We start from the raw sequence: 17,589 nt of genomic DNA, 5'->3' as shown, positions 1-17,589 counted from the left end.
TGAACTGGTACTTGGAGGGAATATGGACACTGGAGAGCAATTTGTTTTCTTTTCTTCAGAAAACCACAGTTCTGTGTATTGAGTGTCTGCCATGTGCAAAACACTCCCAGCATGCATAATTTAATTTAACTTTATTTTATTTTATTTTTTTAATGTTTGTCTGTTTATTTTGCGAGAGAGAGAGCATGCGCAAGCAGAGAGGAAGGGAGAGAGAGAATCCCAAGGGGGTTCCGCACTATCAGCACAGAGCCCTATGCAGGGCTCAGTATCACAAACCATGAGATCATGACCTGAGCTGAAATCAAGAGCCGGACGGACGCTCAACCAGCTGAACCACCCAGCTGTTCCTACTTAGCGTGCATGATTTGGAAAAAAGTTTTTACATCTCTGTAAAGTAGCTCTTCCCATTCCATTTTATAGATGAAGGGGCCAAAGCCTCAGGAGAGGTGAGGTACCCTACCCAGAAATACGCACTAATTTGTAAATTGTGAAGCCAGGATTCAAACATGGGTACTCTGGCTCCAGAACCCGTGCTTGCCAGCCTAGATTGGCTTCTGTGTTGACTGAAATACAACATACTGGGCACTGTGGTATAGTCTGAGGGACACTGTCTTAGGAGATAAAAGTTTGTTTCTAGGCTGGGTGACTTCAGTTTTCTGGTCTGGAAAATGTAATCAGTCTTAAGAGGTAGTTGTGAGGGTCAGATTGGTTGGTATTCTTGAGATCGTTTAATTTTTTTTTTTAAACGTTTTATTTATTTTTGAGACAGAGAGAGACAGAGCATGAACGGGGGAGGGGCAGAGAGAGAGGGAGACACAGAATTGGAAGCAGGCTCCAGGCTCTGAGCCATCAGCCCAGAGCCCGACGCAGGGCTCAAACTCACGGACTGCGAGATCGTGACCTGAGCTGAAGTCGGCTGCTTAACCGACTGAGCCACCCAGGCGCCCCTATTGAGATCCTTTAAAATGACAAAGCATGGAAGAGACCGGCTGCTCCAGTGTGTCTTTGTCCCCTTCGTGCACATTAGGCTGATGGCCTTTGTCTGATTACCCCTTTGTAGCCTTGTGTTTGTGAGTATGTGCATTCTCCCCTTGCAGGCTGTGTACCTGTCTCATGTCACGAAGGTATCGGCCATCGGAGAGTGAATCAGAAAACTGTAGACAGGCCTTAGGAGTCAGAGGCCGTATCTTTCTCAGAATCACTTTCTCTAGCCTCGACTTCAAGGGCTACAAGTCCTGAGGGCATTCCCCCGTTGTAGATACTATGAATCTCAATACTCGGATGCCGGTTGGGAACTAGGTCAGAAGGTGGCATCTGTAGTGGAATCTAACCTAAAGATGAATACATTTTTATCCTGTAAAACACTACCTCCTTTCATGTCATTTCCTGAATTTATTTTCCATCGCTCAGCATTTTCCCAAAGGTCGGACGCAGGGGGGTGGGAGGGCTCCATGGAATTCGATGTTCTGTGATAATAGAGTCACAAGGCCAAGTGACTGTGGGACGCTTTGCCGCGCTGCTGCTGAGGTACTCTGTACGTCTCCTGGAGACCCTGAGGGGATCCCACATCTCTTCCAACAAAAAACTTGTTATCACAGGGCAGGAATCAATGGTCTCCTAAAAGTTGCGTTTTGAGGGACAGACTGGGGTACGTTGCCCTAGCCTTTCATCAAGTTTTGTTTCGAAGCCTTAGCCTGGCCTGCAGTGTGTAGTCAGACCAGCCTGGTGGCAGGGAGAGCCTGGCCTTAGGCCCAACCCCCTCTGCTTATGGCGGATCCTTCTCCATCATTTCAGAGGTATTGTTCTGTTAAGAAAGGTAATAGTCACGGGAAACAAAAGCAAAAATAAACTATTGGGACTACAAATAAAAAGCTTTTACAAAGAAAGGAAACCATTAACAAAACAAAAAGACATCCTACTGAATGGGAGAAGATGTTTGTAGATGGTATATCCAATAAGGGATATCCAAAGTATAGAAAGAATTTCTACAACTCAACAACAAAAAAAATCCCAATCTGATTAAAAAACGGGCAGAGGACTTGACTAGACTTTTTTCCAAAGCGGACATGCAGATGGCCATCAGACAAATGAAATATGCTTGACATCACTAATCATTCAGGAAATGCAAATCAAAACCACAATGAGATAGCACCTCTTACCAGTCAGAATAGCTAGTATAACAAAGACAAGAAGTAGCATGTAGTGTAAAGGGAACCCTCATGCATCGTTGGTGGGAATGCATTTTGATGCCACCACTGTGGAAAATAATAATGGAACTCCTCAAAAAATTAAAAATATATGTCCAGTAATTCTACCAGGTATTTACCCAAAGAAGACAAAAACACTAATTTGAAAAGATAACATACACCCCTGTGCTTATTGCAGCCTTATTTATAATAGCCACGATACAGAAACAACCCAAGTGTCCATCCATAGATGAATGGATAAAGAAGATGTGGTATATATACGGTGGAATATTACCCGCCCAAAAAAAAAAAAAAAAAAAAAAGGAAAGAAAGAAAGAATGAGACGTTGCCATTAGTGACAACACGGATGGACCCAGAGCATATAATGCTAAGTAAAACAGGTCAGACAGAGAGACACAAGTACCACATGATTTCACTTGTATGTGGAATCTAAAAACAAATGAACAAAAAAACAGTCTTGTACAAATAGCAGAATGCTGGTTGTCTAAGGGGAGGACGGTGAGGGGATGGGCAAAATAGATGAAAGGCATTAAAAGGTTAAAAAAAAAGCTAGTAGTCTTCTCTGGAGCTATGTAAATATGAGATATTATTATTATTAACAATAAAATACCTACTTTGATGTAGTGATCTTGAATGTTGTGATGCAGATTTTGAGTAAGTGCTCTACCGTAAGAGCTAGTATAGAAATAAAATTCAATGAAAGAAACGAAAGTAATTCTAGCTTTTTTTAAGGTCACTTGAGCAGCTTTCATGAACTCAATTGTTAAACCAGATAATTATAATAAAAAGCGAACAGTTTATTAATCGCTTACTATGTGGTAGGCAGTATGCTAAGGTATTACCTGATGTATCTTGTGGAATCCCCACCCGTGCCCACTTAAGAAAGGTTCCTCCATTCCCCACACTTTATAGGTGGGGGAATTGAGACTTCCAGAGATGAACTGCTCAGAAGCTACCCTTAGGTAATTATCAGATTTTGCCAAGTGAAAGGAAGCGGAGGAAGGGAGGGAAGTGGTGGAGGAAAGGCTGAGGGATAGAAGGGGGGACTGGTGAGAAGATGGCAGGTGTTAAGGATGATCCGTGAAGTATTTGATGAGCACCTGTGAAAGGGTGACGAGGAGCTGGGTAGGTGGGGTTAGGGAGGCTCAAAGCAGTTTCCTAAGCCACATTAAGAAGGTGTTTAGCAGTGGAAAGCAGCTTTTTAGGTGATGTTACCGAATAATGATATTAGGACTTTTTGTAGGTCACAGTGTGCCAGATAGAGCATTTGGTTAGCGACTGATGATTTCTACAAAGTAAACAAAAAGCCAGCTTCAGTTGATGGTATGAAAGTGGGCATCTTAGCAGCAAGGCATTAGATGGACTTTTCTCACTGATACACGTTGCTCTGTATCTCTTTGCTGTGTTTCTTCTGCATAGTTTGCATTTTTGTTTGGTTCGCAGTAACGATTTTAGGGTTAACATTCCTGACTCTTTACAGAAGATAGGTTGCTCTGTTAACCCAAACTGATCAACACCAGGTGCTGATATCTCAGTTCTGTCATCTGACAGAATTTTAATCCGATTCTGCTTTTGAGGTGATGTTTATCCTTATAAGCACTTCCAATTCATAGCCATATCATCTCTACGCCTTATTTTTGAAAAATGTGCCTATTAACTATAAGGCTACAAAATACAACCCTAAAAAAGGCAACTGTAGCATTATTGAAACAATTTAACTGCTTTTAGTGAACATTAGCTAGCCATTCTTCTAGAAATAATATTTTGAAACTGTGGTTTGAGCAGGAATGGCCTGGCTATAGGTAGCTGCCTTTCTTCATAATCTTTATTTCCCACCTTATCTGCAGATTGAGACTTTTGGTTTATAGGCAGTGCCCACTCTTTCAGTTTATTTTGAGCATCCTAGATTGGGTGGCTTATCTCTCAGGACTGTTAATCTTGTCATCTCAGCCCCAGGTAGGTTCATCACCTTGCCGGTGCTGTAGGAGCTCAGCACGGGGGGAGTCCAAGCCCCTCACTCAGAGCCACCGCCTTATCCATTGAGGGCAGAGATGAATGAAGGGATTGTATGAAGGGGGGATCATGAAGGACACACAAACTCTGTTTATCTCTTGTCACAATAAGATAAGGGTAGATTCTTGACGTCTGTGAAGAATACATCCCAAGGCAATCGCCAATTCCCAAATTGAAAGAAATCATTGTAACATACAATTCCTTCCTTCAGATTGCAAAAGTATAACTGAAAAATGTAAATGATCTCTCTAGACCTGAACTACTTATCTTGCTTGATGAGCAATTTTTGTACTGTCTGGAGCACTTATTGAAACAAATTCACACATCTTTTCTACTTACTTCCTTTTGGAGCATTTGGTAGTTTTGTTCACACAATGTGTCTGAGTCATCATTACATTTGACATTTCAGTCTTTAATTTATCTGAAACTTCTATTTTGTGGCTAGGGCCTATCACTTTCATAAACATTTCCATACGCCCCTCATTCTGTCATCAACACTAGAATCAACTAGCAGTTAATTGTGTTTGTTTCATTTCTTAACAAGAAACAGAGTTTTATCTCTTTATTCACAGTGGCCGTAGTGTAAGACTGAGTGCTGTGAGTAAGGGCCTACCTGGACCTTGGCTGACCCAGCGGCTTGTCCTCGTCCCTCAGCTTTATGCATGTCTCATTCAGAATTGTGGCTTTGCAAAATGACAAATTGCTAAATGTCATGGGAACTTCAGATGCTACTCAGGAATGGTAGAAACCATAAATAGTCTGTGAATGCCAGGAATCTACTGTATACTTCTGATACCTGAATTGTAGAGAAGCAAACCCTATCCTTCCTCTTCTCATCCATCTGTAGAGCTGGTGCATTTGCATATATCGTTAAATACCTGCTATTTAAATTACCCAAGAGCTTTGGGGAAGTTGACTTCCCTTAGTGACTTCTGTGCTAAAGCTTCTGTTGTTGGCAGCAATAACAAGCTAACTATTTTCATGGGAAGACATGCCTTTTATTACGTGGACTATGCTAAATAAACCTGGAAAAGGATTTTAAAACATTTCTTCATTAATTTATTTCTTTTAAAAAACATTTAAACAGTCAATAGGTGTGAAAGAATGTCCAGACAGTTTCCTCCCATGCCAGGCTTTTCAGCAAAGTATTGCTCCTTCCTGGAGGCAGCCACTGTTAGAAGTTTTTGAGGAATCCTTACAGAGAAAACGTATGCGTATACAAGTAATACACACACGTATATATACGCGCATGTATACACCCATATATGTATGTATGTACACGCACACACACACACCTCCCCTTTTGTTTTATACAAATGGTAGGAGTGCCCGGGTGGCTCACTTACTTAAGCGTCTGATTTGATTTTGGCTCACGTCATGATCTTGTGGTTCGTGAGATCGAGCCCCGCATCAGGCTCTGTGCTGAAAGTACAGAGCCTGCTCGGAACTCTCTCTCTCCCTTCCTCTCTCTCTGTCTGCCCTTTCCCCAAAGTGCATGCACATGCGCTGTCTCTCTCACTTGCTCTCTTGTTCTCTCTTTCTCTCTTATTCTCTCTCTCAAAATAAATAAACTTAAAGAAAAAGAGAAATGGTAGCACGCAGTTTTTATACCTTGCACAAAATTAGAGTATTTGTGTCGTCGAGTTTTTTCTGTATCAGAATGTAAAGAGCTTCCTCACTGTTTTTTCTAATGGCATTATATACTGTATTGATGTACCACAGTTGTCCTTAATCGATGGACTTTTGGATTGTTTTCCAGTTATTTTAACATTACAAACAGACCCACGTGAGTATCTATAGAATAAATTTCTGTGAGTAGAACTACTGAATTGGAGGATACGTTCTTGGAAATTGATCTCCAGAGAGGTTGTTTTAATTTATAATGCCACTATCAATACATGAGGGGGCCTGGTTCCCTATATTCTCGTAACAGAATTTTTGAAAATATTAACTGATCTCCTCACTGCCTGATGTTTCTTGCAAACTAGTGTTATATGGTAGGCTGAGAATTCCAGAGACTGAGGAAGTTCATCCATTAGATACAGTGTCCCGAGGGAAAGGCAAGTTGCACAGCTTTGGTTTGGAGACAAGGAATCCTGCAGGAGAAAGATACAGAAGGTAATTCTGAGTACAGTGTTGCATGTCATTTAATCTGTCCTCCAGCCCTTTTGTTGGAGGCTTAGGGCAAGAAGATTGTAATAAAAATGAGTCAAAGTGACAGTGAACTGTTTCACAGAGGGGGGCTTTGGAAGTAGAATACATCTGAATAGGTGCCAGCAGTAATGGTGTCTGCCTTCAGGAAAGTCAATGGCTCCTAACGATGGGTGGCTCCTAACAATGGGCGTCCACAGAAGCACATTGGACATCAGAAGCCTTGATTTTAGCCATTTCCGGCCATGATATGAAAGCTAGTGGGAATCAAAAGCTGCATTGGTGTATTTGCTGGATATGTGAACTCCAAAGTGGTCCTTTTTGACGTCAGCAGTGGCTGGAGATCCTTAGGATTTAGAAGAGGTTATTGGGAGGAAAGTGGTAGATCTTGGCTGATAGCACAGAGGATCCCTCATGGGGCACTTTTAAGGTACTTCTTAGGAAACCTCGGCATCATTAACAAGAGATTTGGGATGAGATTTTCTGCAGAATGAGAAATGCTGTCTGACCTGCACTGTGAGTGACTCTATTACCTACCTGCTTTTTATGGTCCGTGGAATATAGTTATCCATGGGATTGTGGAATAGTGCCAGGTGACAAAGAAAACATAAAACCTGTGCTTCTAAAAAATGTGCTTCATTCTTAGGAACCCAGCTAATTGCAGTGAAAGGACTTTGTATATATGCAAGTGCGCACACTTATGGAGGCTGAAAACCAGAGAGGGAGACTTAGGCTGTCATGAAGAAGCAGCTTCTGTGAAAATCATGCTGGTTGATGGCTGTTCTGTCTGATGAAGAGATGATAGAAAAATACCTAATCTGTCCTAGCCTTTCAGACTTCATGTGGTAGTGCAAGTAGCCCTTTTGCTTCAAAATCAGATAATGGGAAAGACCACATGGTAAATATTCTTATGTGAAAATATTTTATACAAATATTCACAAACCTTAGAACAATGAAGGGAAACAGTTTTTTAATAAATTTTAGATATGTGTTTATACATAAGGTACACTGTATAGCATTACCAGTGTTTTGTATTTCCAAAAACGTGTCATGAGCATTTACTGCAGGTTTTGTACAGTGCTGACTTTCCTATTTCTTCTTTCTGCTCCTTCTAGTCACAGACAGGATTTTGCTGTTGTGAATTTTATGCATTTGTGTTTTAGGTGGGAAATTCGATTCCTGTTGCATATGTGTCTTAATGACAATTTGTTAATACGCGTGTATTTGATAATATTTTATTGAAAGGATACACATTGCACTGATATACATAAATCAAGCACTTTGACCCTAGTAAACTGGTTTCTGGATTTGTCATGCCTGAGTAGTTACATAGAGAAAAGTTGGTTTTAGCCAGATTCTTAGAGGGATAAGACTGAGACAAGACAAGACAGTGGTTGGGGGGAAAAAAGCCCAGGATTGGAATCAGACTGACCTGGATTCAGATCTTGGGTATGCCACCAAATATGCTTTTGGGTGAATTACTGAACTCTGCAACTCACTTTCTTCAACGTATACTGGAAGGATAATAGAACCCATCTTTTTGTGAGACAGAAATAAATGAAATAATATATATAAATTGTGCTTTGAATCCTTTTCTGGAAGGTGAAATGGAATTAATAAATTACAAAGTATACGTATTATGTCTGACACTGAGTACCTGTGAATAAATGTTATTGTAATTAAAAAAGAACAGTAAAGCTTTTCAATGGATCATTTGGGTTTTACCCAGTTTATCCACCAAGGGAAAAATTATTCTGTCTCTCTACTGTCTATCAAGAAAAAGTTGCCCCTCCTACAGCACTTACAAGGGAAGTCAATTTTGTTGCTGATCTCAAGCTAGGTAGGAGTCCTAGAGACCGTAAGGACAAGTCGTAATTCACTTACTAATTCACTGTTTCTTAAATTAATCTCCTTCAAGCCTTCACATCTTAGTTCCTCTTTTAAGGATTAAGTCCTAATGGTAGTGAAATCTAGTGCGTCTTCAAATTCGGACTGTATAAATTTTGAAATGATCAGAAACAGACTTAATATATAACATTTGACACTGGCTCATTTAAAGAGGACAAAGGAAGAAAGAATGAGGAAGAAAGAATATGTCTAATAAACTTCAACAAAAGATAGCTATAATTCAGAGAAACACAGGTTTATTTTTTTTTCTATTAACCATTTAAAAATAAATATATTCTATATCTAAAGAGACTGCTCTTAAAATGTATTTTTTTTATGGAATTTTGCAAGCACACACAGAAGTAAGATGTAGTATAATAAACTGGGTCCCTCACACTTCTTGAGAATTACCAGCACGTTGCCTCTTTATTTTACCACTTCACGCTCTTGACTGATTTATGGCAAATTCCTAACTTAATCATTCCATCTGTCAATTTCAGTTGACAAGCATGAAGTCTCCTTTTAAAAGTGCATGCCGTGATCATCCCTCTAGAAAAAGCAGCATCTTTGTATATCATCAAATAGCCACTGGCATTTAGGCTTCCCTTCCTGTCTAACCATCATCATCTTCTTTAAAAAATAGGTTAGGGATGCCTGGGCGGCTTAGTTGGTTGAGCATCTGACTCTTCATTTCAGCTCAGGTCATGATCCCAGGGTTGTGGCATTGGTTGGGTTCCACACTGAGCATGGAGCCTACTTCAGCTTCTCCCTCTCTCTCCCTCTGCCCCCCTCCTGCGTGCACATGTGCGCTCTCTCTCTCTCTCTCTCTCTCAAAACCTAAAAATTAAAAAAAAAAAAGTTTAAATCAGGGTCCAAACAGATCTATAAATTATGATATTGTGATTTATTAATGTCTTTTAAATCTCTTAATCTAAATTTTAGATTTCCTCTTCCATCTATTTTTTTGTTTGTTTGTTTTACTCTGTGCCTTCTGTGCATGTATGTGTCCATGTGGCCAAAGCCAGTTTTTATCCTACACAGCAGTGGCTCTCATACTCTTTGGTCTCAAGTCTCCTTGACACTCTTAAGAATGATTGAAAACCCCAAGGAGCTGTTGTTTGTATGGGTTATATCTATTAATATCTACTGTATTCAAAATTAAAATAGGTAATTTAAACTATGTATTTACTTTTAAAAATAACAGTAGCAGACTGATTATATTAACATGTGTCTGCACAATTTAAATGAAATGTAATCATAGTTTCCAAAATTAAAAAAGGAGAGAAATGGCAGCGTTTTACATTTTTGCACATCTCTTTAATGCCTGGCTTAATAGAAGAGAGCTGGATTTTCATATCTGCTCCTGCATTCAGTCTGTTGCAGTATGTTGTTTTGGTTGAAGTGTGTGAAGAAAATCTGCTTCACACAGATGTGAGTTTGGAAAAGGGGAGGAGTATTTTTTTTCATTTAATGGTGGACATTCTTCTATGATACTACACCAAAAGTTGACAAGTGGTAGTTTCTTAAAGGTAAGTTGCAGTGGGTAGTCTGAAACCCTAACAATGAACTTTTCATACTGTGTTATATTAAAATCCATCGGTCTGTCACGTACTTTGATTGGATCCTTTACTCATGCATAATTTTGTGATGTCAAGCATTGGTTATTTGGAAAATACTGCATCACTGAATTATGCAAATCTCCCAGATGTTGACGTAGGTCAAATATAAAATATTTAAAAAATCCCGCTCATCAATATCACCACCCATCTCCTTAGAAAATATGTGGCTACTGGGAAGCTGTCAGGCTCATGGTGGTGGATACACGTTTTCTGGAATCATGATTATCCCTGGAATGTTCAAATGGATCTTCAGCAACAAATGCTGTCAGTGTTTTCCTTGATGTCAACAGGCTCGCTTCGTTTATTCTTGACAAAATATTTGCCACATAGCCAAACCCGAAGAAACATAGTTTGTTAAATAAAAATGCGCTCCATGAAAAAAGCCGCTTGTTCAACTTGCATCTCAGACAGTTCACAGGTGCTTTCCCTTGGTACTCTGACGCACCAGAGCGCTTTATGGGTGCTTTCTATTTCACCACACAGAATGTTAAAAAGATACGTATTCAAATATCCAGACTTAATGAAAGTTACTATTTTGCTTCATCAAGGATGCTGTTTAGCGAAACCAGCATTTGTTTACCATCAGTACCTGGCGGTAAAGGCTGCAATGACTGCTGCCTACTTGGGAGCCGCTACTCCGACACTTTCACCCACTGTTGCTTTTGTACCATCCATGCAGATGTCAGCATAGTGCAGAAGGCAGATAATGTGTTAGTATTTTTATGAAAATGATTCTGACTTCTTGGACCTTCTGAAAAGGTCTCAGGTCTTCCCAGGGTCTGTGGACCACACTTTGAGGAATGTTGCTGAAGAGTTTCTGACAGTCTGAATTTTACTTCTTATATTAAAAAAAAATTTTTTTTATGTTTGTTTATGTTTGAGAGAGAGAGAGGGAGTGCAAGTGGGAGGAGGGGCAAAGAGAGAGGGAGACACAGAATTGGAAGCAGGATCCAGGCTCTCAGCTGTCTGCACAGAGCCTGACATGGGGCTGGAACTCACGAACCATGAGATCATGACCTGAGCCAAAGTCGGATGCTTTACTGACTGAACCACCCAGGTGCCCCATTTTGTATATTTTTATGGTGTGATTTTTACGTGTTCCTTTGTCTCAGGTATTTCCTGCAAATGGACTTGATAAGATTAGGTTTGATTTTGTTTTTTCGTGGCAAGACTACTTCCTAGATGGTGTTGGGTTTGTATTCTTAGTAGTCATTGATAGCCATTGCCTGCAGCCATTAACGTATCAAGGATTGAAAATGGTAATGTTTCAGTTCTGTCATTCCTTCTTTATTTATTAGCAGGATTCTTTCTAAACTGAAACTTCCTCTCGCCATTGATTTGCATTACCCTGGAATACAGTTTGCATGGATCTCATGCAATATAGACAGGATAAATCCTTGTTTCTTTTTCCAGATAATGAGTTGGTTGCTGTGTAGTCTTAAAAGGTGATCAGTAGGTGTTCTTGGTTTGTTTGTTTGTTTTCAATGTCAGTATGAACTCGCAGATTTAAACTTATTTGATGTGTTTCAATTCATGCAGCTACTATTCTTTGGCCAGCAGGAGCCTCTTCAGATTGGTTTCTAAGTTCCTTTGATATGATCTCTGTTGTCTTTGATAGCTTCCTTGCTTTTTTTTTTTTTTTTTTTTGACAAGAAGTTCCAGACTCATCTTGCACATTTCCTGCCACTGAACAGAAATCAGCCCCTTCTCTGGGAAGACCTCAGAGAAGTGCTATTTAGAGCCCACAGTCTGAGCACTTGGCTGCTCATCACTGTTGATTGGTGGTTGTTTCTGGATTCTGTCAGTGGGCAAGGCTAGAAAATATGCAAATTTTTTTAAGATTAAAATGCATTAAAAGATTAAAATTTAGGGACACCTGGGTGGCTCAATTGGTTAAGGGTCCAACTTTGGCTCAGGTCATGATCTCATGGTTTGTGAGCTTGAGCTCCACATTGGGTCTCAGCTCTGAGCGCAGAGCCCGCTTCGGAGCCTCAGTCTCCATCTCTCTCTGTTCCTCCACCAGTTGCGTGCAAAAATCTGTAAAAAAATTTTTTTTAATGTTTATTCAGTTTTGAGAGAGACAGAGTGTGAGGGGGGGAGGGGCATAAAGAGGGAGACACAGAATCCAAAGCAGGCTCTAGGCTCTGAGCTGTTGGCACAGAGCCTGATGCAGGGCTCGAACCCATAAACCATGAGATCATGATCTGAGCCGAAGTCAGACGCTTAACCAATTGAACCACCCAGGTGCCCCTAAAAAAAAAAAAAAAAAAAAAAAAAGTTTAAAAATGCATCAAATTTAGGACTTTAATCCATCTTCCATTGCTTATCAATGACACCAACATAATTACTTCTTTTATCCCATACCATATAGACAACAGTCTCAGAATAACAGTCTCAATACAATTACTAACAATATGATTATGGAAAACTGTTTTGCAGTTTAGAAAAATGAAAATTAAACAGATTATCACAGTTTAGCTAGTTGACTTGGTTTTCTTAACATAGCCTTATTATTAGTGTTTGCTGTATATTTTAAGACTGTTTTCCTATTTTCCAGAACCTCAAATTGGTGGATATCTCAACTGAATTCAAAAAATCAATTCACTGAGAGAGTCAATCACACCATGTATTTGTTGTGAATTGATACAACAAACTTAACTGACAAATTAGCATAGATGATAGTCCTAATGGACTGGAATTTTCTTGTTCTTTTTTATCATCGAAAAGGTTTCATTTTGCTTATTAACATTTAATGTCTTGTCCTTTATCCATACCCACTCTGTCATCAATATCTTCAAACAACAACAAAACCCCCTACTTAGTGGGCAAGAAATTCTGTTGATATATATCATGACTTTTTGTTTTAAGTGAATGTGCTATGAAACGGTGAATTCCTTTTTTAAGAATAGAAACATTGACACTTTACAAATTTTAGGTATATTCTTTCCTCTTTAATTTACCAGGGATTAGGGGGTGCTTGGGTGGCTCAGTTAAGTGACTCTTGATTTCGGCTCAGGTCATGTTCCCACGATCAGCGTGATTGATCCCCGTGACTGGCTGTGCAGTGACAGCACGGAGCCGGCTTAGATTCTCTCTCTCCTTGTCTCTGCCCCTCCCCTGCTCATGTGCGCATGCACACTCTGTCTTTCTCAAAGTAAATATTTTAAAAAATACATAAATTTACCAGGGATTGTACTAGAAAAAATGTTAGTGATATTTTCAAAGCACTTAATTCTAGATCTATGGATATAGGATATTGTGATCAAGAAAATTATGTAATTAAGGGAAACCAAAGCAGTGACCACTAAAATAAAAACTGATCTGTACGTACAGTATTTAATGATCTGCCTTTTTCCCCCTTCCAGGTTCCAAAATAAATCATGACTGAATCTGCCTCTAGCACAAGTGGTCAAGAATTTGATGTATTCAGTGTTATGGACTGGAAAGATGGAGTAGGCACGCTACCAGGAAGTGACTTAAAGGTAAGCTGTCTTTATTAAATACAATTATCTGTGTGTGCATCTGTGTGCTATTTGTTAAAAGGACTACATATATAAAATAAGAATTAAAAGCATTAAGCATAATGCTTTAGGTCTTATATGATACTTAGACCTCTACAGTAAATTTTCAAGACAATTTGGAATGTTGACAAATTGGCCGAAGTCTTTGTCACTTGGGGTGGTGGATGAGAATATTTTGGCATGTGCTTATTTTGCAGAAGTCGAATTATAGCTTCCAGGGGATCACCCTTGGTTTGACTTTATCATGACGGACAATAAATATGGAAATGGTAGGCTTAGAAGACCTGGCTTCATATATTTTGTAATAATGAACTTGAGAACTTTAAATGAATAACCACATTCCCTGTGCCCTAGTTTTCTCATTTGAAAACTGGATAATATTAAAATATTGAATAGACAGGACTATTCTCCTCCCTTAAATTATTTATACGATAAATATGAATTTTTATATAATCATTTGTTCAAAAGCTGGTCCTTCCTGTAAACCAGGCTGCTTTTATATAGAGGAGAACTCTCTTCAGAGAATGATGCTTCAGTGTGCCTCTTTACTATGTGCTTATCCTGCCCCTTTTCCCAAGGCTTCCCGAACCCACTCTAGGCCCACCTCTGCTGCCCTATGAAACAGTTACGCAAGCACTCATCCAGGAAGCCAGTCCACCCCACCTCTCAATTCTAATTTGCTTTTGCTCTAATCCTATCTCTGGGACCTTGAACCTGTCTGTGGCCTTTTAGACTTTGTTTGTACTTGGTCACTCAGGTTTTTGAACCTCTAATCACCCTAACTGGCTGTCAGTTGGCTTTTCCCTCTAGTGCTTGATGTTCTGGCCTATCTCGAATAGAAATTCCTGCCCCCTAATAATTGGCTTCCTGGAATCCAGTGGCTACTTGACGAGTATTTCAGCCAAGCCCAACCTAGTTCATCTTCAGTGGTGAGATTTGGACAGTCTGTCACTGGAAAAATACCCAGATTTTAGTTGGGTTAGGTTAAATTAAGTGCAATGTGCCAACATATCTATCTGTTAAGCTTAACAAAAATATCACAGTGAGGTTCAGTGAATTCTGAAAAGGAGATACGGTTTTTAGTTTTAGTTTTGTATGTCCTTGAACTAGTCAGTCAATCTCTTCAGGCCAGTTTCCTCTTTGGTAAAATAAGGAATTAAATGAATGCTAAGGACTTTATCTGCTCTAACATTCTCCAAATGTTCATCTGGATTAGATATGATGGGAATTGAGTGCTGAAATTTTTTAGAAAGAAAAACCGTTCCAGACGCTCATAATGTCAGCCTCATAGTAGCTATATGAGCTTTGTCAAGTTATTTAAATTCCCTAAGTTTCAGAATCTTTATGTATAAAATGAGGAAATAGAATCTATGTCACAAGGTGGTAATAAGGATTGAAAAATATAACATATGGAAAACATTTAACAAATTGTATTTTTTCTGGCTTTGTGATATATTATGTAAATTGCCTTTTTAAAATTGCTTTATTCTCATATTTTGCTTGTACATTTTTGTCCCTTCTTCTCACTTGCTTTTTTTTTTGATGTCAGGTGGATGATGAAATTTATAATTTTTGTTCAGTTAGGTTTTGAACTTTCAATCCCTAAGAAATTTAAATTGCCTGAAGGTTTTCTAAGCAATAGATCTTAGGAATTAGCCTATTACTTTTATTAAGGTAATCAGGTAATTAAGCCACTTAGTGGGTATTACAATCTGGTTTATTTTATTTGACTTTTAGGCTCATCTAATTATGTGGGTAATTTCCATGTATCCAGTTCACTTCATGTACTGTAGACAGTATGAAACCCCACTTCTAAAAAAAAAATGAAAAAAAATTTCTACTTCATAACCATTTTTATCTGAAGAGATTCAGATAGTCAGTTGATTGTGTTAATTTAGGATTTCAGAATCAGTTGCTCCTAATATTAATATCTGAGTTGCTTCAGAGATCTGATTGAGAAATTGATTTTTCACAAAATTAAGATATTAAAAAGAACTTTGAATAAAGCATGAAATTTGCTCTTTCACATCATGCTTTGCCTACTTTACATTATTTTTTTTTATTTTTTTTTTTAACGTTTATTTATTTTTGAGACAGAGAGAGACAGAGCATGAACGGGGGAGGGTCAGAGAGAGGGAGACACAGAATCGGAAACAGGCTCCAGGCTCTGAGCTGTCAGCACAGAGCCCGACGCGGGGCTCAAACTCACGGACCACGAGATCATGACCTGAGCCGAAGTCGGCCGCTTAACCGACTGAGCCCCCCTACTTTACATTATTGAAGCTACTTTTTTGTAGTGGGTGTAGGCATGTAGATTTCCTAATAAACAAGGTGCTATCCTAAGACAAGAAGCTCAGGTTAGTTCAGCCAGTACAATCAACTACTATATAGAAGTCAGTTTCTTATCATGTAAACAGGTTTTTATATGCTTTGGTTTATTACCATTTTGAAAGTACGTTTCTCTGTAAAAGCCTCATGATTGCTGGCCAAATTATATCACTCTTCTGCTTAAAAACTTTTAGCAGTTTCCTGTCTTTCGTGGCAAAGTCAATCCCCTTAAGTTTACCCCAGAAGTTTTTGGTGGTCTGGCCCCTACTTCCCTCTGGCTGTGTCTCGTTTCACTCCTCAGTGCCATCTTGTTTCCTTTCCAGCCCAACTGTCTAGTTGAAGGCTTCAAACCTTCGTTCCTTTATACTGTTTCCCTCGCCCCTTTTCAGGGAGGCTAAACAGCTTTTATATAAAACAGAGCGCAAAAACTTTTTCCATTCAGGTGCAGTAGGGGAAAGAATAGAAAGCTTACTCTCTGATGAACACTTTATCTGTATCCTTGTATTTAATCCTTTCATTTAATCCTTTTGAGGTAGTTCCTATCATTGTTGTCAGTTTACAGATGGGAAAACAGAGGCCCAGAATGGTTAAATCATTTGCTCAAGGTCAAGATAATTGGCAGAACTAGGTCTAAAGCCAGGCTTTTCTGATACTGGAATCGATTCTCTTACCACTAGTATACTATAGTCTAAAGAGAGAAAATGTTTTCATATCAAAAGAGATACAGAGAAAATGTTATAGCGATTTAGAAGAGGTATCATTTTAGCTGGAGGGATCAGGAAGGCTTCGGGGAAGTAGTTGTCATATGAGCTTCAGGTACCCGAAAATAGATCGGCATCTATATGAAGATTTTGTGGGTCAGGGACAGCAGGCAAGAAAGAGAAGGGCATCGAAAAGAAGGACTAGCATAAGAAAGTATAGTGTTAGGGGAGAACAGCAAGTGTCCAGGGGCCTCCTTGAGAATATTATAGTCATTAACAAGACATTTTTGTTTAAGCAAGCTTTGGAAACTGCACCGTTGCCTAATTATTCTATAAAATGGCAAATTAGTATTTGTAGACTAATATCTCAGGGCCAGCCATAAGAACAGGCAGGCAATGAGCGGTAGCGGGAAGGTGCATGCTGGGGCTCCCTGTCCCTAAACAATCTCTCTCTCTGAACTTGTAATGATGTCTGAAACTTATCCACAGAGGATTATTCCTCTGGGTCATAAGGATTTAGCCATTTGGAATCCCTCAGTAAAATGCAGATATACTCCTGAGAGCGATAGCATCTTATCTAGTAAGAATAGTTGCCACTTAACTGAGAGCAAGACCCTGCGGCAGCAGGGCAGAAACCCAACTGGAAACACTGTGCTCATAGTGCACAGTTTTGCTCGTTGTGATTAATGTTCAGAAAACTTTAGTTACCAAATATCTTTGCCCTTAAAACAGATTGGTAAATAGAACTCATATTTTGACATTGAAAGTAATAAAACAAAAATACTAACCTCAGCAGTGCCTTTTAAGGATCTGTTCTTAAAGATAGGCAAAAAGCAAAGGATCCTTTGCCTCTACAAGCAAAAATAAAGAGAATTGAATCAATTAAAGGTAGTTCAAGCCAGGCCAAACAAACCTTTGCAATCCCTTGTATCTTTCAGGCATAATTGTTTTCTGATTGACTTAGATGTTTCCACTAGTAGAACAAATTACAGTGTCAGCTGATGTGTTTGATGTGCTTATTTAATAAATTTCTTTTGTAGAGTTTATAATTTTGATGTTCTTGATTTGGAATGGAGTCACTCAATAGATTTTTATGCTGCTTTTTAGATGTCTAGGTTAAAAGAACTCATAACTTTGAAAAAAGAAATAAAAGTGATTATTT

General features: G+C 39.1%; 1 protein-coding gene across 10 annotated transcripts in view; it reads left to right on the top strand.

Moving 5' to 3' along the window:
* L3MBTL3 (L3MBTL histone methyl-lysine binding protein 3) overlaps positions 1–17,589 on the top strand; it is a 127,704-nt gene that overhangs the window by 11,240 nt on the left and 98,875 nt on the right. For all 10 annotated transcript variants that reach the window (XM_015072736.3, XM_015072716.3, XM_027056924.2 and 7 more), the window contains one exon: positions 13,243–13,359. In XM_015072736.3, coding sequence (XP_014928222.1) covers positions 13,258–13,359 — 102 coding nt within the window. In that variant the 5' untranslated portion in view covers positions 13,243–13,257. The remainder of the gene's footprint in view (positions 1–13,242; positions 13,360–17,589) is intronic.

Source organism: Acinonyx jubatus, chromosome B2, assembly GCF_027475565.1.
Source record: "Acinonyx jubatus isolate Ajub_Pintada_27869175 chromosome B2, VMU_Ajub_asm_v1.0, whole genome shotgun sequence".
Lineage (NCBI taxonomy): Eukaryota > Metazoa > Chordata > Mammalia > Carnivora > Felidae > Acinonyx > Acinonyx jubatus.
This window is presented reverse-complemented; position numbering and strand designations above follow the sequence as displayed.